At 50.8% G+C, this 22943-nt stretch overlaps 1 protein-coding gene and 1 long non-coding RNA gene across 3 annotated transcripts in view; one reads left to right on the top strand and one right to left on the bottom strand.

Moving 5' to 3' along the window:
- Positions 1-13671: 13671 nt before the first annotated feature.
- On the bottom strand, positions 13672-16455 carry LOC132423918 (uncharacterized). The gene is made up of 3 exons (XR_009519134.1): positions 15731-16455; positions 14839-14955; positions 13672-14080 (listed from the first exon to the last, which is right to left on the bottom strand). It is a non-coding gene; the product is annotated as an uncharacterized lncRNA (long non-coding RNA).
- Positions 16456-18612: 2157 nt separating this feature from the next.
- Positions 18613-22943, top strand: part of TRAPPC10 (trafficking protein particle complex subunit 10) — an 88885-nt gene continuing 84554 nt past the window's right edge. For both annotated transcript variants that reach the window (XM_060010245.1, XM_060010244.1), the window contains exon 1: positions 18613-18852. In XM_060010245.1, coding sequence (XP_059866228.1) covers positions 18786-18852 — 67 coding nt within the window. In that variant the 5' untranslated portion in view covers positions 18613-18785. The remainder of the gene's footprint in view (positions 18853-22943) is intronic.

Below are 22943 nucleotides of genomic sequence, written 5' to 3'. Positions count from 1 at the left end.
TCTTTCAACACTTGAAACATTTTGTACCCACGAAACCACGAATGGCTAAAAGACCCAGAGTCCCTGAGTTCTGGACATACCCGTCCTCACCCAGCACACGCAGGGCCAGGCCGCTCTCCGGGGAGGTACCGCCTTTCTTTGATTATGAGGCCACTGGCGTGAGGAACGCTAAGTGACCGGAGGTGGCCATAGCTTTGTTTCTGTGCAGTACTTAGTGTAACCCCCATGGAGCATCCTCCACGGTTCCCCCAAACCAGAACCTCTAACCCAACAGGATCTAAGGTCGCAGGGATGAGAAGCACACATTTCGCAAGTGGGTTTCTGGGATCGATGGTGAGAGGACCCAACCCTGCCCCCCACCGTGGGTCCCCGATGGCGTGTTACTGGGGAGTCTGGCTGTGGGGAGACATGACTGTACATTCCGCTCTTGGTTAAATACATAGACCGTGTCCTGGAGCTTAACGCCCTACCCCGCAGTCGCTGAGCCTTGGCTCTGCAGGCCGTTTTCTGGGGCTGGCTGCCCTGGGGGATGGGGAACCCGTGACACAGCAGTGGTCCCTGTGGCCACAGCTCTTCTGCTGTGAAGTGAGTCCCCGGTCTGAGGCTGTGATGCGTGAGGTCTCCTGACTGTGAGCTCGGCACTTCAAGAACCCTTGGATAGCAGAGCGGGCCCAGGCCCTGGGGGCAGGGGAGCAAGCCCCTGGCTGGAGCTGATGTCGCCTCTGGTGGTGACGACTCACTGCCCTCTCCCGTGTGGCTGGAGGTCTCCTGTCACCAACCTACCCCCAGCTGGCTGGTTGGGCGCCTTGGGAAAAGGCCACTGTCATGGGCTCCGCATCAGTCTTCTGCTGGCGGGCTGGACGTTCGGCCACGTCATCCTCGGAGAGCGGGGGCACGAGCTGTCTCGTGCAGTGGCCAGTGAGCAAGATGCTGACGCCTGCCCGATGGCCCGATGAGCCATCTGTCCACCTGGCTTTTCTCTGCGATGGATGTTCTCTGTGGACGTTGGCAGGACACAGAGATCCACACGTGTTGTGCCGCCCCTTAGACCAATCCACTTTCCCTAAGGCATCCCATGGTTGCCTTTCCCCCGAACCTTCTGGATCTGGTTTTCCGATTTTGCTGCTTCCAGGCAGCTGAGTAGTGAGTGAGCCAAGCCATTCATCGCTGCCCAGAAGTCCTCCCGTGGCATCACCTCAAGCCACCCCTCCCTCTGTCCAAAGGCGCGGCGCAGCGATCTCTCTAATCTCTGCCCACTGGTCTTCAGGGCCACCTGCGTGGGCTGGGCTGCAGTCGCTGGGCATGTTCCTTTGGCGCCGTGATACGAGGCTGAGCCACTCGTGAATCAGACCCAGGATGCTCCCTCTAGTAGCGTCTTGGGACTTAGGGGACACCCCCAAGGGGCAAGGTGTGGCTGAGAGGGAGGTGTCAGGGTGACAGAGGTGACACGAGGGGCGGGACCACGGTCTGTGTAACTTCTTCGTGCTCAGGCTTGATACCAAACATCCCATTTCCATCTTGGGACAGACGCTGCTGCCCCTGCCCGTCCTATGACCCAGTTGTTTGAGAGCACCTATCTTGGGAAGGACGGTTCCGGTCACATCTGACATCCCATGCTGAGGCCATCAGGATGTACCAGGACCCAAGACCCGCTTTGCAAACAGCGTTTAGTTCCCTGATGCAAAAGGCATGGCATCACTGCAGAATCCTAGGGTCCTGGGCTGCGACCTTCCTGTGGGGCTGTTCCCGCTGCCACCAGGGAGCTGAGTTTGGTGGAAGCATCCTCGACCACCATACTGGCCGTGGAGGGCGGCCACCTGAGCTTCTCCACGACGGCAGGGCCCCACGCTACTGCATCTCCTCTGCCTTAGTGGAGTGGGGGGGACCTCTGACCTTCCTCAGAACACTAGTCAGATGGCGGGTTCTCCAACCACACGTGTGAATCTGCTAGAACTCTTCACCTCCTGAGCCTCCAGGCCCCTCCTCCACGCCCTGCCCAGGCAGCGCTGGCATCTCCATGTGCTACAGGGCGTCACCATGGCCATGTCCCTGGGCAGCCCGTCCACAGCACGTCAGGAGCACCCCAGACACCCCACCCAGCACGCTGGTGATCCCGAGCTCTGGGGCACAGTGCCCAGCTCCGCAGCCTCTTCCCTCCCTGGCCTTACGCTCTGCACCCCTGCCCCTACTGTCCAGTCCCCAAGGACCACTCCCACGCGGGAGCCAGACGGTGCACCGAAGCGAGCAGAGCCCGTGTTCCCCTGCTCAGGCTGGGCCCAGGCCGGGCTCAGGCCGGGCTCGGGCCGGGCTCGGGCCGGGCTCGGGCCGGGCTCCGGCTGGGCTCGGGCCGGGCTCGGGCCGGGCCCAGGCTGGGCTCAGGCAGGGCTCAGGCCGGGCTCAGGCCTGGCCCTCGTGGCTGTTCTGGAATCAAGGACTGGTGGCAGCTGGGGGACGCCTGACTGAGGGAAGGCCTCTGCAGGCCTCCAGGGAAGGGTGGGCGCTCTCTCTCATACGGGAGAGGGAGGCTGCTTTGCCGGCCCAGAGCTCGGGGCAGCTTGGAGTTCACGACTTGCGGGCAGGTCTGGTGCGCTTTTCCCTCCTAAGTCTCGGGGTCCCATTCCCACCCCATGCCTTGTCAGCACAGGAGACCCGTCAGAGTCGCGTGGCTAGATCGCCTTGAGGCGGTGCCTCTCTCGTGATTCAGGGACCAACCATCCCAGTGTTCCTGAGACTGTCCTGGTTCTAGCCCTGAAAGTCCCACATCCTCGGAAACAAACGCCTTGGTCATGGGCAGTGAGTCACCTGGGCCCGATTTTCAGGACAGGCCAATTACAAGTGGGGTGACTGACTGTCCAGGGACAGAACCCGAGAACCCCGCTGAGGGCCCGGGCCAGTGCGCTGCCTGAAACCAGAACTGGCCGGAACCATCATCATTTAAATCAAGGAAGCATCTCATCACTAACACTATGTTCAAACAAGGGGAACCCGAGGACCCCAAGAGTAATTAAGAATTAACAAACGTACAGGGAGTGAGACTGGTTAGTTCAGGAACCGAGGTTAGATGCACCCGGGGGACTCGACTGTGTCCCGGGCCCAGCGTTCCTCTCACTCGTAACCTGATTTGCCAGCAAAGGTTGAGAAGTCATGTGGGGACGTGGACAGAGCGAGGATAGACACAGTGGCCTGTTTCTGGAGGGGTGAGACCACATCCCGCAGCCACGCAGGGCCCTCCTGGCACGCGGCTGGCGCGTCCGCGGCCACGCACCCGCTTAGGGGGTGGCCCAGGCTAATGGCCACTTAAAAATGCATGACCTCAGCTCCGGCCAGGTGCTGGGTGGTGTTGGGAGGATCGATCCCTGAGGTCTCTCCCGAGGGCCCTGGAATCAGCATGTACTCCGCCTCCTGCCGCCTTCCCTTCGCTGCCCCCCCCCCCGCCCCGGGGGCAAATGCTGCCGCCCTGAGCTTTGTCACCGGCTTCTCTCATCTCAGGGGTGTCTGCCGAGCGAGCGGGTTTGAGGGTCTGCACGGGTACACGGCACCAGGATGGACCCCGGGCTGCCAGGGCTGAGGCTGCCGTTCGGCCCATTTCCCACCCAAGTGCACCAAGCGCGTCAAACATACCATTTCCCATCCCGCCCCCAGCGGCTCCCGGCGAGTCCCAGCCTCAGGTTAGGCTGCAGGACCTGGCTCTGGCAATCCTGCAAGGCGCCGGGGTATGGGCCACCGTGTGGATTGGGGTTGCAGCTCCCAGGCCGGGGACGGAGGCTCCTCTCAGGTAGGAGCTGTCTCTGTGCACCTCTGCTTTCAGAGCGGCCCCTCTCTTCTGAGTCCAGCCTTCTCTTGCAGGACTTTGCCGTGACCAGCGCAGCCCAGAGCACCCTGCCGTCACCTCGTGGCTCCAGCCAGCCGTGCCCTGCACCCAAGCCCGGCAGGTGGCGCCTTGTCTGAGTACTTAGTCATCACAGAGCAGAGCCCACCCTCATGGCGTTAGCTGCAAGTGATGGGAACCCTAACAGCGGCCTAAACAAGGAGGGAGTCATTGCCCACGATGAGAACACAGCCAGGTCCGTGCTCACCCGCTCTGCAGCTTGACAAGGTCAGGGCCAGCGCGTCGTCTGTGCAGCCAGCGCAGGCTGGAGGGTAGCTGGACACGTGCACACTTGGCCTGGCAGCGTCCACGGCAGAGGCCGTGACAGGCTGTGGGGTGTCAGCCGACCATCTCCCCAACGTGCACGGCCTCCCAGCACCTGTGTTCTCAGGAGGGCTGCCTGGAGGGAGTCTGAAGAGCCCAAAGGCCCCTAGGCTGGACCTCCACTGGTGGAAGTGAGTCCTGAGCAAACTGGCTGGCGAGGAATTTGGGAAGTGAGGGGCCCGTGGGCCCAGGACCCTCCAGTGAGTGACAGCAGGAAGTGACAGCTGCCTGAGAAAGGCCGGGTGCAGCAGTTGCCGTGGTTACCATACATCCTCTGCCAGGGACACAGGGGCCGCGCCACTGAGGAAGGGGCCTGCCTGCTTTTCTCCCGCCGCGGAGCACAGGCTCCAGACGCGCAGGCCCAGCGGCCACGGCTCTCGGGCCCAGCCGCTCCGCAGCACACGGGATCCTCCCGGACCGGGGCACGAACCCGCGTCCCCAGCATCGGCAGGCGGACTCTCAACCACTGCGCCACCAGGGAAGCCCCGGGCCTGCCTGCTTTCAAAGACAGTCCTTAAGACATCGCTTTATTATAAAGAACCCCAAACCCACCCAGTTTTATTGAGTGGGATGTCTGTCTGCATGTAAAGTTCAGATGAGAAAAATCCCTCCATTTCCAGGAGGGTTCTTCAATAAGAGGAAAGGTTAAATACAGTCAATCCAGTTTTTCTGAGTACTTAATGCACTCGCCCTATAACCCAGCACGCATGGAGAGGTCCCAGTCTCCCAGGGCCTGTCTACTCGTGTCTCCTTCCCCTACTCCCCATGGACAGGCAGGCCCGGCGGCCACACCCCTCCTCTGAGCAGCTGGCGGTCTGAACCGATGGTGCTGAAGGCCCTGTCATTTTGATGGACACTGCGAGTCCACACCCGCAGAAGTGGCTGCATTGCATGGGAGGCCACCAGCATTGCACGGGAGGCCAGTTTCCCACCCTGTCACCCATTCAGTGTGTTGTCAGACTGGATTTTTGCCAGTTTGATGGGTGTGAGATAACAGAAAATTTATATTGGTCTCTGTCCTGGGTTCATGGAACAGAGCTCCTGAAACCCTTGTAAATTCCCAAGTGACAAGAGCAACAGGAGCATCTTTTGTCCCAATGAGGTGACTCTGGGTGGCTCCTGGGTCGGGGCAGGTCATCAGAAAGACCAATCCAGGACGAGAACCTTGGAGTTTTCAGCCCTGCCTCCCATCCTCTTAAGGAAGGAGGGGGCTGGAAATGGAGTTAATAATCGGTCACGCTGATGGAAGGAAGGCTCCTAAAATCCCACTAGTGTGGGTTTGGAGAGCTTCCAGTTCGGTGGACACATCCACATAATTGGAGAGTAATGCACCCCAACTCCCCGGGGACAGAAGCCCCTGTACTCAGGACCCTCCCAGACCTCGCCCTGTGTATCTCTTCATCTGGGTTTTCATCTGTGTCCTTTATCATATCCTTTAATAAACTGGTAAATGAAAAGAAGTGTTTCCCTGAGTTCTGTGAGCCACTCTAGCAAATTATTTGGACCCAGGAGGGGGTCACGGAAACTTTCAGTTGGTGGCCAAGTTGGGCAAAAGCTATGGGTAACCTGAGGACCTACTTCTTACAAACTGGCGTGGGAGTGGTTCACGTCTTCACCTCTTTTTATTGGGTTTTTCTTTTTCTTCTTGGTTTGTAGGAGCTCTTTATATATTGTATATTAGGAAGATTAGTCCTTTATGATATATGTTACCATTTTTTTTCCAGCTTGTCTTTTATCTTTTGACTTTGCTTATGATATCTTTTCCCAGGCATGTGTTTTTATTTTTACCCAAATTCATCAACCTTTTATTTTTTGGTCTCTGGATTTTGACACATGTTAGAAAGGCCTTCTTCACTCCAGGGTCGTAAAGAAATTTGTTGTGTTTTCTTCTAATGATTTCGTGGTTTCACTTTCCACGTGTACATTGTTAAAAATTCATTCATTCATTTTTGGCTGCATTGATCTTTGTTGCTGCACGCGGGCTTTCTTTTTCTAGTTGTGGCGAGCAGGGGCTCCTCTTTGTTGTGGTGCGTGGGCTTCTCATTGCAGTGGCTTCTCTTGCTGCGGAGCACGGGCTCTAGGTAGGCAGTCTGCAGTAGTTGTGGCACACGGGCTCAGTAGTTGTGGCTCACGGGCTCTAGAGCACAGGTTCAGTAGTTGTGGCACTCAGGCTTAGTTGCTCCACGGCATGTGGGATCTTCCCGGACCAGGGATCAAACGGAATCCCTGGCGGATTCTTAACCATTGCACCACCAGGGAAGTCCCTTCTACGTGTAAATTTTTGATCTCCCTGAGGCGAGGATTTAATCTGATCTTTTTCTACTTGGGTACTTAGTTGTCCCAACATAATTTATTAAATGTCTGTCTATTTGATGACTCTTTTTCAAATATCTGATAAGCCTCCCAGAAGCTCTATAATTGGTATTGATTCTATTTGATAAATAGATCCAAAATGATACAATGGAGATAAGAGCTATTTTGTCAGTGGCTGGGATTCAATTAGATACATGTATGTAAATCCCTTAGCACACAGTACCTGCTAATAGATGGTATTTTTAAAAATCACTGCACTCAATGAGAATCCCCTGAGACACAGAATCAGCCCGGGTAGTGTGGCGGCCACAGGGCAGCAGGCAGATAAATGAACAGGAAAGTCTTCTTGCTTGTGTTGTTGCACTAATTCGGCCCCATTGCTGAAAATAGTTATAAAAAGAACCAAAGTACAATCTGTATTTCTTTATTCAGTGCCTCTCAGTCTCTCCTTACACTTCCAAACGATTTTCATTTAAGTCCATTTTTTTACCTTTTGATTTGAAATTCCAACTTTATCACATACTAAATCCCCATACGTATTTGGGTCTATTTCTGATTTTCTAATTTTGTTCCGCTGTTCTGTGGGCAGCACGTAGTCCCTTGCACTCGTTTTAATTATTAAGGCTTCGTGGAACGCTTTACGAGGGTGCTTTAGGGTTTGCTCGTTACTCTTCTTTACGGGGTTTTCCTGGCTGTCCTCTTTTGTTTAGTTTTCATATCATTTTTTTGAAATCAGCTTTTCTAGAAGCAGAGAAACAAGCTTGTTGGTACTTTTCATTATAAGGCTTGCATTAAATTTAGAAGTCAATTTAGGGAGAATTGGTGTATCCACGATGTTGAGTTGTCCCAGCCAAGAGCATGCAAATCAACTTTGGGGTCTTTGAAGGTCTTTCTCACACGTATTTCGCACATTCCTTGTTACAGGTATTCACAGATACTTTATCTTTTTTGTTGTTGCTATTGTGAGGTTCTCTCTCCCGTATCTTCTACACGGCACACACACACACACACACACACACACAATCTGCCGATCACTATAGACATATATGAAGTCTACTGTATATTAACATAATATTGATTAATTTTAATATATTATTAATTTTAATATATTTTAATTTATTTGGGGGGGCTTTTTTTTTAACTTGCTCCAGTTTATTTTATTTTACTCTTTCGTCTGCATTGGGTCTTCATTGCTGTGTGTGGGCTCTAGGTGCGCGGGCTTCAGTAGTTGTGGCACGTGGGCTCAGTAGTTGTGGCTCGCAGGCTGTAGAGTGCAGGTTCAGTAGTTGTGGCACACAGGCTTAGCCATTCTGCAGCATGTGGGATCTTCCCAGACTCGGGCTCGAACTCATGTCCCCTGCATCGGCAGCTGGACTCTTAACCACTGCACCACCAGGGAAGTCCTTATTTTAATTTTAAAAGAAATCTGCTAAACTCTCTTATTATTTGTGCTCATTTAAAATGGATTCTTTATTGAATCTGATTTCCAAAATAGTGATCGTTTTTATGCCTCTAATTTCTTTCTCTTGCCTGATGGCGCTGATGATGGGTATCTAGTTCAGTGTTACACAGGGGTAATGGTATTGGGGAGTCCTGTCTTGTTTCTGACTTTAACGGGAGGAAGTCCAGAGTCTCCTCATTACGTACAGTGCTGAGTTTGGGGCTGGTATTTATATGAGTATAATGTTATACTGTTGCTAAATTAAGGAAGAATCCGTCAATTCCTATCTTATGAGCATTTCTTTTTAACTTCAAGAATGACTGATGAATTTGGGAAATGCTTTTTCTGAATGAATAGAGATAATCATAAGGGTTTTATCCTTAAATCTATTAACATTATGGGTTATATGAATAGATTTTCTAATATTAACTTGCTTTTTCACTTTTGCTTCGAACTCTACTTGGTAATAGATTATTCTTTAAGAGTTGATGGATCGGACTTCCCTGGTGGCAGAGTGGTTACGAGTCTGCCTGCCAATGCAGGGGACGCGGGTTCGAACCCTGGTCGGGGAGGATCCCACGTGCCGCGGAGCCACTAAGCCTGTGCACCACAACTACTGAGCCTGCGCTCTAGAGCCCGCGAACCACAACTACTGAGCCCGTGCGCCACAACTACTGAAGCCTGCGCACCTAGAGCCTGTGCTCCGCAACAAAAGAAGCCACCACAATGAGAAGCCCATGGACCGCAACGAAGAGTAGCCTCTGCTCGCCGCAACTAGAGAAAGTCCGTGAACAGCAACGAAGACCCAACGCAGCCAAAAATAAATTAATTTAAAAAAAGAGAGTTGATGGATCCTATTTGCTAATATTTTATTTAAGGGTTTAGCATTGATATTTGTAAGTTACACTGAGTTCTCTTTGTGTGCAGTCTTCATCAGGTTTTGGCATCAATAGTGCACTTCTTCAGTTAAAAAAATCTGTAAGTTTTCCTTCTTTGTCTATGCTATGGAGTAGTTTTAAAGATGGGTAGACTTTCCCTGGGAAACTGTCTGATTGGGTGGGATTCGGGGGGGTCTTAAACTACTTTTTCTATTTCTTATTTGGAAATTATCTGTGTGGTCTTCCTATGTTTATGAGTCAATTTTTTCCTAGAAAATTAAATTTCATCATGGTTTAAATTTTATTTTAAACAAATAGTTGCTTAAATTAATTAGTACAAATTAGTCATTTAAATGAAAGACATTTTTTTGTCTCTGTGGTTATTTCTCACCTTGTCATTTTTATTTTGTGTATTTGTACTTTCTCTCCCCTTTTCCGTCACCCAATTAGCTAGTCACTTACTTACTTTTTCCAAAGTGCCAGATTATTTCTTTCTACAGCTTTCTATTTTCTCACTTCTTTTGTCTTTATTAACTCCTTCCTTTTTTTTTTAAACATCTTTATTGGAGTATAATTGCTTTACAATGGTGTTAGTTTCTGCTGTATAACAAAGTGAATCAGCTATATGTACACATATATCCCCATATCCCCTCCCTCTTGCGTCTCCCTCCCACCCTCCCTATCCCACCCCTCTAGGTGGTCACAAAGCACCGAGCTGATCTCCCCATGCGATGCAGCTGCTTCCCACTAGCTGTCTATTTTACATTTGGTAGTGTATATATGTCAATGCTACTCTGTCACTTCATCCCAGCTTACCCTTCCCCCTCCCCATGTCCTCAAGTCCATTCTCTACGTCTGCGTCTTTATTCCTGTCCTGCCCCTGGGTTCATCAGGACCATTTTTTTTAGATTCCATATATATGTGTTAGCATAAGGTATTTGTCTCTTTCTGACTTACTTCACTCTGTATGACAGACTCTAGGTCCATCCACCTCACTACAAATAACTCAGTTTCGTTTCTTTCTATGGCTGAGTAATAGTCCATTGTATATATGTGCTACATCTTCTTTCTCCATTCATCTGTTGATGGACACTTAGGTTGCTTCCATGTCCTGGCTATTGTAAATAGAGCTGCAGTGAACATTGTTGTACATGACTCTTTTTGAATTATGGTTTTCTCAGGGTATATGCCCAGTAGTGGGATTGCTGGGTCGTATGGTAGTTCTATTTTTAGTTTTTTAAGGAACCTCCATACTGTTCTCCATAGTGGTTGTATCAATTTACATTCCCACCAACAGTGCAGGAGGGCTCCCTTTTCTCCACACCCTCTCCAGCATTTATTGTTTGTAGATTTTTTGATGATGGCCATTCTGACCGGTGTGAGGTGATACCTCATTGTGGTTTTGATTTGCATTTCTCTAATGATTAGTGATGTTGAGCATCCTTTCATCTGTTTGTTGGCATTCTGTATACCTTCTTTGGTAACTCCTTCCTTCTCTCCTATCAGTTATTTTTGTTTTTCATTTGCTAATCTTTTAATTCAGTGATGAATTCATTTGTTTTCATTCTTCCTCTTTTAAAAATTGATATATTTGAATTTAAGGCGATGTGTTTTCCATAAAGCACTGCTCACAGGTCCTAACATGTAGTGCTTTCATTATCTTTGATTTTTAGGAATTGTGCAGTTGGCTTTTATTTGCCCTTTGACCCAAGTTGTTTAGGAAAAAATTTGTAGATTTCCAAGTAGGATGACTTTTCTGTTTCCTTATTTTGTTATCAATTTCTGGTGTTATTGCATTATGATCAGAAAATCTTGTATTTTCCTACAGTTTGGAAAGTTACTGAGGTTTTCTCTGTGGCTAAGTGTACGGTCGGCATTTGTGAATGTTCCAGGGCCACGTGGAGAGGTGGTGCCTGTCCCTGTAGCTATGCTGGAAATGCCTCCCTCACGTCTGCCTTACTGATCATCTTGTTGGGCTGTGAATATGGTTGCTTTGGCACTGGTTCTGCCATGGACTAAGAGGCAGAGTCAACGCCCCTCTTACCAACAGAGCCAGCCTTTCTCTGTGTCTCCCGACATGAGGATGTATCTTCTGGGGGGTATTTTTTGGCCATGCCGCGGCATGTGGGATCTTAGTTCCCTGACCAGGGATGGAACCCGTGCCCCCTGGAGTGGAAGCGTGGAGTCTTAACCACTGGACCTCCAGGGAAGTCCTGAGGCTGTATCTTAAACAACCGTCTACTCCTTTCCTCCATGCAGTAGCCTTGAAGAAAGAACATGCCCTGTCTGAGGTTTCTGGGAGGACAGCGTATCTTCCTTCGCCCTCGCCATCTTATCTGGCTGCCTGGGTCTGTAGAAATCTCTGCAAAGGAAGGGCAGGGGCAAGGAGGAGCCGGGGGTCAGAGGTGGCCGCTGGGCCTGGGGAAGCAGCCCTGGGGCCCAGACGGCAGCAAGGACCCCAGAGACAACAGCGAGCCCCTCGTTCAGAAAACCTACCTGGGGCCTCTGTGCCAGCTGCGGCAAGAGCAGGGCAGACAGACACTGGCAAGCTCACCACCGACACTGTGTGGGGACAGCTCTGTCGCCTTCTGTCACCTTTGTTCTGGAGCTCCTGGCCTGTCCGGTCAGGGACAGCTGGCAGAGACATGAGGGCGGCCAGGCCATGCCAACTGCCAGGCCTCCTTCAGGGCCATGGTCCTCAAATATTGCTTCCACATTCATTAAAGGATTCAAGGGGAAAAAGCGTTTTCTATTTATTAAGTACTGTTGATGTTCAAAACAAAGCATTTGGGGACTTCCCTGGTGGTCCAGTGGTTAGGACTCCGTGCTTCCACTGCTGCGGGCATGGGTTTGATCCCTGGTCAGGGAACTGAGATCCCACAAGCTGCAAGGCCAAAAAAAATTTTTTTTTAAATTAAAAAACAAAGCATTCATTACGCGTGATTTTTCTGAGCCAGCCAAGTTCCTGGTCAGCACACTAAACATGTAACATTTAGGTAATCAACGAATCACTGCTTTTCAGTGACCAGGCCACGGATGCGTCCATCTCAGACTTTAGGGCAGCACGCCTCCTTCATGACACGGATCAGGCTGCGTCTTAGGTCAGGTCGGGCGTGAGCCAGACTTGGTGCAGGTGGGTTTTCTTTGTCGGTGGCCCCAGAAAGAGGAGGAAGAGCGTGGGGGAGGGGGGCAAGGACCAGGCGCGCAACGGTGACTGTCGTTGAGCTCACTGTCTCCGTGGGCTCGACCCACCACCGGGCCCGCTTGGGAGCCGTGCACCCCACACTGTGAAGTTTGCACATTGATCCCCCAGCTCATTGAGGGAGGGCCTGATGGTATCGGTTTCCCACCACTTCCTGCTCAGGCTGCACTGGAGGCCCCAGCGGGTCCTGGAGGCGGGACCCTACCCGTGCCAGGGCCGCCCAGCTGCAGTTGAATCAGAGCGAGCTGCGGGCATGGGGCCTGGGGCACGCTACGTGGCTGCTGGAGTCTGAGTCACCACGCAGGGCACTGTGAGCGGAGGCTTATGGGGGAAGAGACACACCCGGAGATCTGGGTTAGCTGACCCCGCCCTTCCTGCTTATGCCCGTGGAGCTTGGTGTCTTTGGAGGCTGGCATTCTGGGCGGCTCAGCCTTCCCGCCCACCACTCTCTTCTGCCCCCGGCCCCCAGTATTAGGTGTGCCAGTAGCTGGCATGAGAGCTGACTTCTGCCACCGGGGAAGAGGGCGGCCCCCTGGTGGAGCAGGTGGAGGGAGGCCGTGTGGGGACCTCCTGCACAGCGGTCATTCCTGCCCCTGCCTTCTGTCCGCATCCGGCAGGGACCCAGGTGAGGGACCCAGGGAGGTTTGGGCACGGAAAGGCCTCTTGGGGGATAACCTCAGCTTGAAAGGAGAGGGCGAGAATCCAGCCTGTCAGAAAGCCAAGAAAGAAGCAACTGAGCTAAAAATAGGCGCATTGAACAGAATGTCCGGAAATGCCATCCACAGTGCCAGGTTTGATTTCATTGTTGCTAATTATTTAAGTCACATTATGCAGAATAAAACCTGGGAAGAGGATACTGTGTCTAGACAAACAAATGTGGAAAGTGATGCACAAAGCCAGTAACAGTGAACAGTGACCTGAGCCCATTATTGAGACTACGAGGAGGGCAGGTGGGCTGGGGCTTCCGCCCGGTTTGTCCCCCAGCTCTGCCCTTTAACCCGCTGTGCCTCGGGGTCCTCCCGGAGGGAGGGATGGGATGAGGTGAGGTGCCACCTCCCGGAGCTGTGGCTTCCAGGGGCTCCCGAGCGCACTCACCGTGTTCCTGGAGAGGCCCAGCACCAGGGGCTGTTCTCTGAGCTGCCACGGGGTGAGCACTTCCTTTGTCTGTTCCTCTACTTCCCCATCTGTGAAATGGAGATAGGAATGAATACCTGTCTCAAGGGTTCTGAGGGAATTAATTGCATAGCACACATGTTTTGGAGGGGAAAATTCTATCACGATCCCTGCTTTCAGCTGAGAAAATTGAGGCTCAGGAAAAGGGAAGAAAACCAAGTATCCTGCTCAGAATCAGCTACCTAGCCAGCGGTGCAGTGCGGCTCTGTTCTTTTTTGTATACAGTCGGGCTCCTTACAGACAAGTGGAAATGCAGATAAGGTGGAAAAAGGGCGAAGTCACCGCCAGGGCAAGACAGTTGGATGCATTTCCATCCAATCTCTTTTGAAATAGTTTTTCTTTCTTTTTTTTTTTTTTTTTTTTACTTTTATGTAGTGGTGATCATATCACACCTTCATGTTCGTTAAAGACTTTTTTTTTTTTTTAGTTTTTTAAAAGCCAATGTTTATTCCTTTTAAAAGGCTCCAGAGACTTTAAAAAGGTCCAAAGGCCTTAAAGATATCCAGGTTTCAGATGATAACAGGCAGGCACTGACTGTCGGTTTCTCTGTTGCTAAAGCTTCAGTTTCAACCTGTTTAATTCTATCCCTCCAAGATTCTTCCAGCTGGGGAGTGGCGGATTCCTCCAATTTTCAGCATACTTCACCAAAGGTACCACGCCAATAAGGAGGGGAAAAACAGTGCTAGTAGCAATCATCGTCATGGCAAGGAAGAAAGTTTTATGATCCAGGAATCCACTTTAACGATCAACATTAGGGCTTCCCCGGTGGCGCAGTGGTTGAGAGTCCACCTGCCGATGCAGGGGACACAGGTTCGTGCCCCGGTCTGGGAAGGTCCCACATGCTGCGGAGTGGGGGGGCCCGTGAGCCATGGCCGCTGAGCCTGCGGGAGAGGCCACAACAGTGAGAGGCCCACGTACCGCAAAAAACAAAAACAATCAACATTATACGATTTTCCAGACTATCATAAACACCTTCTAAACATTATTTTGATGGTGACATAATTGTGCATCAAATAAACACAGCATAACTTATATAACATAGTCATTATTATTTATTTTCACTGTTTTCGATTTTTGGCTACAACGCTGCCACGTGTGTTTTTATCCATGAAGGTTTGGGAGAGACTGTTTCCTTAAAGAGATCTAGAAATGGAATTGTTGGGTCAGAGGATGCTGACCCAACCAGCAGACCAGCAACCCAGAGGGCGCTACTGCTGTGTAAAAAGGTGGCATCTCAGAGAATCCACCGAGGCAGAGAAGCCACTGTCCAGGTGTGCTGGGCTGCTTGCTTTCCCACACCCTCACCTTCCTCAGCGCCCCCCCCCCAACCAAGTTTTTATTAACTTAGTAGAAAAAAATTTATATGGCATTTCCTCTATGACTCATGAGGGAGATTATTTCTCCACATAATCATTACTACTCCTATTTCCCTTTTGTGGACTATTTGCTCCCCTGAGGCTACCATTTAGGGAAGGCTTGGTTAAATGTAAGGAAACACCTGCCCCAGAGGCTCAGGACCACTCTGCCTTGCCCTGCCGAGCGCTGCCCGTGGCGATGTTCCTGAACATCTGGTGAGCGAAGGAGGTGCAGTTAGAGGAGCTGGCATGCTGTGGAACGGTAAAAGCAATACACAGTTAACCTGGTGGATTCTTTGGAAACTCGTGTGTTACATCTTGAAAGTCAGTTGAGTTTATCAAACTTCTATTTTGAGACCGTGTAGATTCATACGCAGTTGTATGTAGAGCTCCCATGCACCCTTTATGTAATAGGGAAAAACAAATCTGACTTCATACTGGATCTTTCTTTTACTTTAATCTTTATGTTCTATTGCTTTTGCCACAAGTTAATCAGTAGAAGGATGTTGCCTATAACTTAAGGTAAACATAATGGCCCATCTCTGGGAACCCTGCCTCCCATGCATGAGCTTAAGCTAAAATACCTTTTCTTCAGTTCACCAGAAACACCCTGACCAGGCCCACCTGTAAATGGCTGCAGGAAAGCAGAAATTGACACATCCCCTCCGGGAGTCTGGCTGGAACCAGGAAATATTTGCAACAACTTAGGGCCTTTATAACTTTACCTCCTCACCTCCCCCTCTTTGCTCTATTAAAGAAACTAGCATCCAAACCTGGGCAAGACGGTTCTTTGGGACACTAGTCCACCCTCTCCTCTGTCTGCTGGCTTTCCCAATAAAGTCGCTATTCCTGCCCCAACACCTCATCCCTCGATTTATTGGCCTGTGTGCGGCAAGCAGTACAAGCTTGGACCTGGTAACATTTACCCAGGTTCCCCCAGTGGCAGCGTCTGGCAAAACTCTAGCGCAATATCACATCCGGATGCTGACACTGGTGCCGTCCAGACTCACGACATTCCATGCACACAGGTCCCTCCTGCTGCCCTTTTACAGACACATCCACTCCCTCGTTACCCCCACACGCCCCTTACCCCTTGGCAACCAATAAACTGTTCTCCACATCTATAATTTTGTCATTTCAAGACTGTTCCATAAATGGAATCATATAATATATAACCTTTGGGGGTTAGAGTTTTTTCTTTTTTCTTCTTTTAAAAAAAATATTGGCTGCATTGGGTCTTCGTTGCTGTGCGCGGGCTTCCTCTAGTTGCGGTGAGCGGGGGCTCCTCTTCGTTGCGGTGCATGGGTTTCTCATTGCAGTGGCTTCTCTTGTTGCAGAGCACGGGCTCTAGGTGCGCGGGCTTCGTAGCTGCAGCACGCCGGCTCAGTAGTTGCGGCATGCGGGTAAGTAGTTGTGGCTCGCGGGCTTAGTTGCTCCGCAGCATGTGGGATCTTCCCAGACCAGGGATCGAACCCATGTCCCCTGCATTGGCAGGCGGATTCTTAACCACTGCGCCACTAGGGAAGTCCTAGAGTTTTTTCATTCAGCATAATTCTGTCAAGATCCATCCAGGTGGTTGTGTGTATCAGTAGTTCAGTCTTTTTCGTTGCCGCGTGGTCTTTCACAGTACCGATGGACCACACATCGTTTAACCAGTCACCCGTCAAAGGACACCTGGGTGGTTTCCAGTTTCAGCTACCAGTAATAAACCTGCTGTGAACATGTGCTGGCCCACCTTCGGTTTTAGCACAGCCCTCTGTGGAGAGGGCCTGAGCAGTGGGGCAGAGCAAGCCCAGGGCGGTGTTCCCTTAGACAAAGCATCTGCAGTATCCCAATACATAATTGAACAGGCTCTCTGCAGCCTGAAGACACTGTAATGGGCTACCAGGAAAGACCATTTGGGCTCAAGTTCCAGCAACCTTTAAAAAAACAAATGCTGTCTCAGCAGAAAAGGATCTGAAAGAAAGAAGAATGGACATCGATTAATAGAAATAGCATCATTTTCACCAATATTGAAAGGAATTGCTAAGCCAGTATGTATGCTGAATTCAAGCGTTTTCTAAATTCCCATGTGAAAAAAAGAAATCTCTGATAGGTCTGCTTGGGGGAAAAATAGCCCAGGAGCCCCCTTACTGCCCTTGAGCCAGAGTGTTGCCTGGGATAGAGCGCAAGATCTTCGATCTCCCCTTCCCTCCACCCAGAAAGAAAATTCTTCCAAGCAAGAGTTGGCCAGTGGGGCCAGGCCACAGCATCGCCGTGAAGGAAGAATTGTTAGTGTCTGTCTTCTCAGAGTCTCTCTGGACTTAGTTCTCTGTTAGAATAGACTAAAGACGTGGAGACCTGGCCTTGGAGTCTACGTTTGGTATCTTCTGTTTCGTATTTTATTTTTGTTATTTGAGTAGATGTAAAGCGATATGTCGTTGTCACTTTAATTTGCGCTTCCCAGATACCTGACGGATGCTCAGCATCTTTTCATGTGATAACTGCCCATTCGTGGTTGTCCTCTCTCTCTTTTACCTTTTATTATTTTTGTATTTTGGCCTCACCGCGTGGCACGCGGGATCTAGTTCCCTCACCAGGGATTGAACCTCTGCCCCCTGCATTGGGAGCGTGAAGTCTTAACCACTGGACCGCCAGGGAAGTCCCTCTTTGTAGGTATTCTACTGAGGTTTTCCTGAGTCTCTCGATCTGTAAGTCCAGAATTCAATGCTTTCCATCAAACTTGTGGATTTCTGCCTTCTGCTCACTGTCTTCCTGGTAAGCCCTGTGGCACCTCATTCAGTGAGTGCTGAGCACAGCTGAGGCCGAGCCTTCCGCTGAGCCCCACGCAGACTTCTGGCTCTCATCGGTACCTCCTGCTCTGCTGCCCTGCCTCACAGGCTCCAGCTGTCCTAGACCCTGACCTCTGCCTGCTCACCCAGCCTCCAAGCACAGCGCTGCCCTGTGCACACGCATTTAGCAGCTGTGTTCACACTCAAACTGTTTCACATATTTACCTTATTTCATTTGCAAAAGTTTCCCCAAACCTGCTTTCCTTGCGTAAGAAATGTACATGCAGTTAAAGTAAGGTTTTCTTTTGTGGCATTCCCCGAAGGTGCCTACTCCGTGGAAGGCCCTGTGTGGCTGGGTATTGGGGGTGGGGACACGAGTAAAAGGCAGCCCCCAGTTCAAGAATTTTACAGCGTCACGGAGACAGGAAACTAGTGTTGTGGCAATGCAGAGAAAGGTGGTTGCTTGCAACCGCGGGGCAGAGTTTGTGGGAGTCGGCCTCCCAGGTGCGCCTTGAGGAGGACAGTGGTGCCGGAGAGTCTAGGTTGTATGGAGAAGGTATATAATCTTGTTCTACTTCATGGCAGCAATATTACTTCATAAAACCAATGTAACGACAAACACAAGACCAAGAGTGTTGCAAGGGGTAACTGCCATTCGCTCAGTGGTGGGAATTAACCCGGTGTCCTAATGATTCCCCCGAGGCATCAGGCCTCTGGTAGAAATAACAATGCTACGCTACGGGCGGCAACCCACACAGGTGACAAATGGACACGCTCGTGTCCAATTGTTGATGTCGGTGACTCCCGGGGTCCATGTGTCGGTGTCAGCGACCCCCAGGTGGTCCCCCTGTCCGGATGTCTGAGACCCCCAGGTGGTCCCCGTGTCCGCACGCTTTTGTCAGCGACCCCGGGTGGTTCCACGGGCTCCGGGTCAGCGACCCCCGGGGCCGTCCTCGACGTCGGGCACTCCTGCGGGCGATGCTTGTGGGCGTCCCGGCTGCCCTCCCCACGCCAGCCCTGTCCGTCCGAGGGCGCCGGCCTGGGGGGCGGTTCCCGGCCGTCCAGTCCCTACGGTAAGGGACCCACGCGGGACCCACAGCGGCCCACGTCCGGCCCGCGCGGATTTCGGCGCCGAGACGCGGAGAATACCTCCGCCGACACTCGCGCAGCCTGGATCGCCTTTCCGTCGGAGGACCGAGTCCGCTCGGCGGATAGGCCTCCCCTTTAAGGCGCGCGCCCCGGAAGCGGTACCACCGCGCGCCGGCACCGGAAGCGGGTGCGGCCGGCGGGCGGCGACGGCGGGCGGCCGGCGACTGCGGGCGGCCGGCTAGGGAGATACCTCGAGCGACCGGGCGGGCGTCGCTGTCGCGGTTGCGGCGCCGCTTAGGCTCGGGCTGGCCCGGCGCGGCCTCGGGCTGCCCATGGGGCGCAGGAGGCCGGGCCGGTGACGCCGGACGCCCATGGACGCCCCTGAGGAGCCGGTGCCGCCGGTGATTTACACCATGGAGAACAAGCCCATCGTCACCTGTGAGTGCCCGGCGGCGCGGGAGGGGGCGGCAGCCGCGGCGTGCAGCCCGGCCCAGGTCGCCGGCCCCTCTGCCCCCGCGGCCCGGCCCCCGCGCTCCCGGCTGGGCCGCTTCCCGGAATGGAGGTGTGGCCGGGGCGGCGGCTGCGGCGGGGCCCTGACCCCGCGGGCGACCTCCGACCTCCCCGGGGCCGACCTCATATCTCTCTCTCCTGGAGGCGACCTCTGACCTCCTCAGGGACGCTCTTCTGGTTGTCCGGCTGCAGTTGGACAGCGCCTGGGGCGCGCCCCGAGGGGGCGCCGCTGTGCGCCCCGTCCGGCTGCAGGCTCGGCAGCTTGCCCCGCTCGGGCCGGTTCTTCCCGGCGGGGACGGTCTTCTCCAGGCGCACTGTTTCCTCCGGTCCCGCAGAGGGTCTCCCGGCTCTGCGAGCGTGGACGAAGTTTGCGTGCGGTTGTCGTGTTTGTTAGGAGACGGGGGTTTGTACTCAGTAACGTGTTAAGTAGTGGAAGACTCAGGAGCCCCGTCGGCCGTGCCCAGCTGCACTTGCCTGGGCACAGCGGCTCTGCCGGGCCGGGACCGCGAACCAGGGCTCTTCCCCGCAGGCCGCTCAGGCACTTCCGAGACGCTGGCACAGAGCAGAAACCCATTTCACAGATGAGGCTGCGAAGGTTCGATGAGCTCATCCACGCTCTGGACCACTGGACTGGTGCCTCTTCATTTTGAGTGTCGGGTTTTTTTTTTGGCGCCACATTTACTCATCCACAAAGGAATTGTTTTCCTGTTACAGAAAAATTTCCTCTAACTTTTACAACCATAACTTCGGAATTAAATACTTTCAAAAACACTGAGCTTATGGAAAGTGTTGAAACGTTGGCTGACATTTTGATGACTTGCAGACAGGTGTTTCAGACTATTAGGATTTTTGACCTCTGACAGTGTTCTTATCTTCAGTTATTTTTTTCAGATGGTGTTCCACACTTTGAAAGGAAGCACTCTTTCTACAGCAACATCCAGGCAGGCACTTAGCCCTTAGTAGACGGTTCTGTAGGTCTTGAGCCTTCTCTTGTTTCTTTCTCTCTCTTTCTTTTACTCTCCTTGTATGCTTTCTCTTGTCAGATCTCTGAGAAATTGTATATTTAAAGTTGAAGTCTGTTGCTTTATCTTTAGCTGATACACTTTCTCAGGGAAAGGGACGGTGTCACATCTAAATTTGGACACTTGCATAGTTCGAAGCTGTTTTCTCTTTTCACCAGGGCAGCTGCAGGTCTTGCTCAAGACTGCACTTTAGTCGAGGGAACAGGTGTGTGTAGAGCTGATCTGGAGGCCCTGCGGTTAATTCCAGGTGCCTTCTGTACCCTCAGGGAAGAGGAGCCAGGCTCGGAGTGGTCTTCCTGTTAGGTTTCAGTGTCTTCCAGACGCTGGAGACTCCTCCCCATGTGCCCGGCACACTGAGTGCTGGATCAGTGTTGCCTGTAGAAACATTAACAAGTCTAATTATATCTCATACATACCCCTTAGCTTACATCTCATAGCAGTGTTTCTATGGGCGTTATGTAAATACATATCTGAAGAGAAAGTTCAGCCTTGGGTTGGGTTCAACCTTGACTAAACAGGTAAATCGTTAGCCTGGTAGTGTTTGAGATGTGGGTCTAGTGTTTAGTTTCATACGCGCATGCATGACAGACAGCTAAAGAATAGTTTCCTTTCCTACAGATTTATTGTAAAAGCTATGTTGGTGGAGGTTTTTCCGGTGTTTAAAACTGTTGTCTGTACTGATGGTATCTCTGTTTTAAAAGGCACAACCATTCATTCGTTGGAGTCTCAGAAAAGAAAGAGGCTTCAGTAAACTTTCAGAGAAAGTTACCTTAAAAATTTAAAAAGATCCCTTTAAAAGCTAAAGACTTTTTAAGTTTTAGGAAGGCTGACTTCATTTTGGTGTGTCTGGGACTGAAGCTGCGGTAGAGCACTTGCTGTCCTGGTTTCATGTTATACTTTCTTTATTTTGTTCCATTCTTTCAGCTGCACATGTGTTGAAGGGAGCCGCTAGTGTAAGCAATGTAGACAAAGGTAGTAGGAAAATTGCTTTAAAAAAATCCATCTGGAGGCTCTGCTGTTGTGTACATAGCTCCTTTAGTATGCAGCATTTTAGTTTTCAAAAGTCTGTTTAATACTTTTCCAGCCATTGCACCCTGAGGAGGTCTGTGTTTGTTCTTTGTAAAATGAGAGCAGAGTTTGTGCTCGTTTTCAATTTTTTTCATAGGATTTAGAATGTTTTACTTTGAGTGAAAGCGAATTGTACATCAGCCTTTCTGAGAAGAATGTAGAATGTTACCAGTTCAGGTAAATTTAGGAACTGTTCATTTGTGGCCATGAGAAGAGTGGAAGGTCCCCAGAGATTAGGGGTAAACAGAATACATCATTCCTTGAAAACCTTGCTAAATTATTTTAATAGTATTCTGAAGATACCTAAGAGTTTTAATGGCCTTTAGTCCGTAATTAAAATTTCCCGAAGCTGCCGCCTGACTGCCTCTGGTGCAGAGTGACTACCTCTGTGGAGGATCTGCTTAGACTCCAGGCCTGGTGAAGCTTCTGAATACTGGAGGATGTGTCTGAAATGCACAGGGGTGTCCACCGTGCAGTCTGCGGTGCTAGTGGTGTGATGACATTGGGCGATGAATCACCTGGTCATAGCAATGTGTGAATACCTGTAGTATAACTGACTAATCATGAAAGATGCACAGTGAAACAAACAAATCCGGCAGATCCACTTGATCTAAATTTAAGTTAGAGCTTAGATTTTTTTTTTTTCAACCACTGGATCAGTTCTCTGCTTTGGAATAAAGACCGAGGCTTCTGACCCAAGGGTATGTTAGGAAAGAGATGTTCCTTTCCCAGCCATCTCATTAGCAGACAAAGCTATTATAATTCCACTGATTTGTGGCTTTTCTTTATTGGCTGTTGGCATCCTACCTAAGATAGCACATAACTATGTAGTATCTGAAAAACAACAGTGTTCATTCGAATGATCTGTTCTCACCCAGTCACATCGGATGGTGCTGCTTTAATTTTTCTCAATCTCTATATTTAGGGTTCCAGATCTGACATCATGAATTTTCAGAGGGGGGAAAAGGCAACAAAAGTGAGCAGATCCGTAATGCTTTTTACCTGGTTGGGTTTTGTTTTTTCCCCCTGTAGGTTAAAGTTTTTAAATTGGTACATTGCAATTTTCTATCAAGCGTGAAAGTATGGTGCTTGTGATTTAACCACTCTCAATTTCATTGCCAGAAAAGTAACTTAAAATGCCCTCTTTTTAAACTGATACACATAAATGCAGGTCTTGGTCCATATTGAATCAGCTGTTGAGAAGTGGCAGAAACATTTCTCCTTAGGAAACCGCAGTTCCATGGGGTGTATTTGGAGGGCAGGGACTAAGGCATTAGTATCCGTACTTCCTTTGACTTAGAAATCACTTCAGACTTCCCTCGTGGTCCAGTGGTTAAGAATCCGTCTGCCAGTTCAGGAGACACAGGTTCGATCTCTGGTCTGGGAAGATCCCACGTGGTGCAGAGCAACTAAGTCCGTGCGCCACAACTACTGAGCCTGTGCTCTAGATTCCAGGAGCCACAACTACTGAGCCCACATGCTTAGAGCCCACGCTCCGCAACAAGAGAAGCCACCACAGTGAGAAGCCCGTGCACCGCAACGAAGAGTAGCCCCCGTTTGCTGCAACTAGAGAAAGCCCGCGTGTAGCAACGAAGACCCAACACAGCCAAAAATAAAAATAAATAAATAAATATTTAAAAGAAGAAGAAGAAGAAATCGCTTCTATCTGTGTGTGGATAGAAACAGGCAGGACTTACTGTGTGACTACTTCCTCGTCTGTGAAATAGGGACAGGGATGGTACCAGTCCCAGAGGGCTGACGTGGGGATTGAATGAGTACGTGTAAAGCACTCGGAAGAGTGATGGCTGTGCAGAAAGAATGTCAGCTACTCAGGAGAGACTTCTCAGTTTTCTCTGTTCACGGTGGTCTTAGTGTCTTCAGTAATTTTTTCATGGCACCTCTAGGCTGAAAAGAATATTTAATAATTCA

The sequence above is a fragment of the Delphinus delphis genome, chromosome 4 (genome assembly GCF_949987515.2).
Source record: "Delphinus delphis chromosome 4, mDelDel1.2, whole genome shotgun sequence".
NCBI classification, from domain to species: domain Eukaryota; kingdom Metazoa; phylum Chordata; class Mammalia; order Artiodactyla; family Delphinidae; genus Delphinus; species Delphinus delphis.
This window is presented reverse-complemented; position numbering and strand designations above follow the sequence as displayed.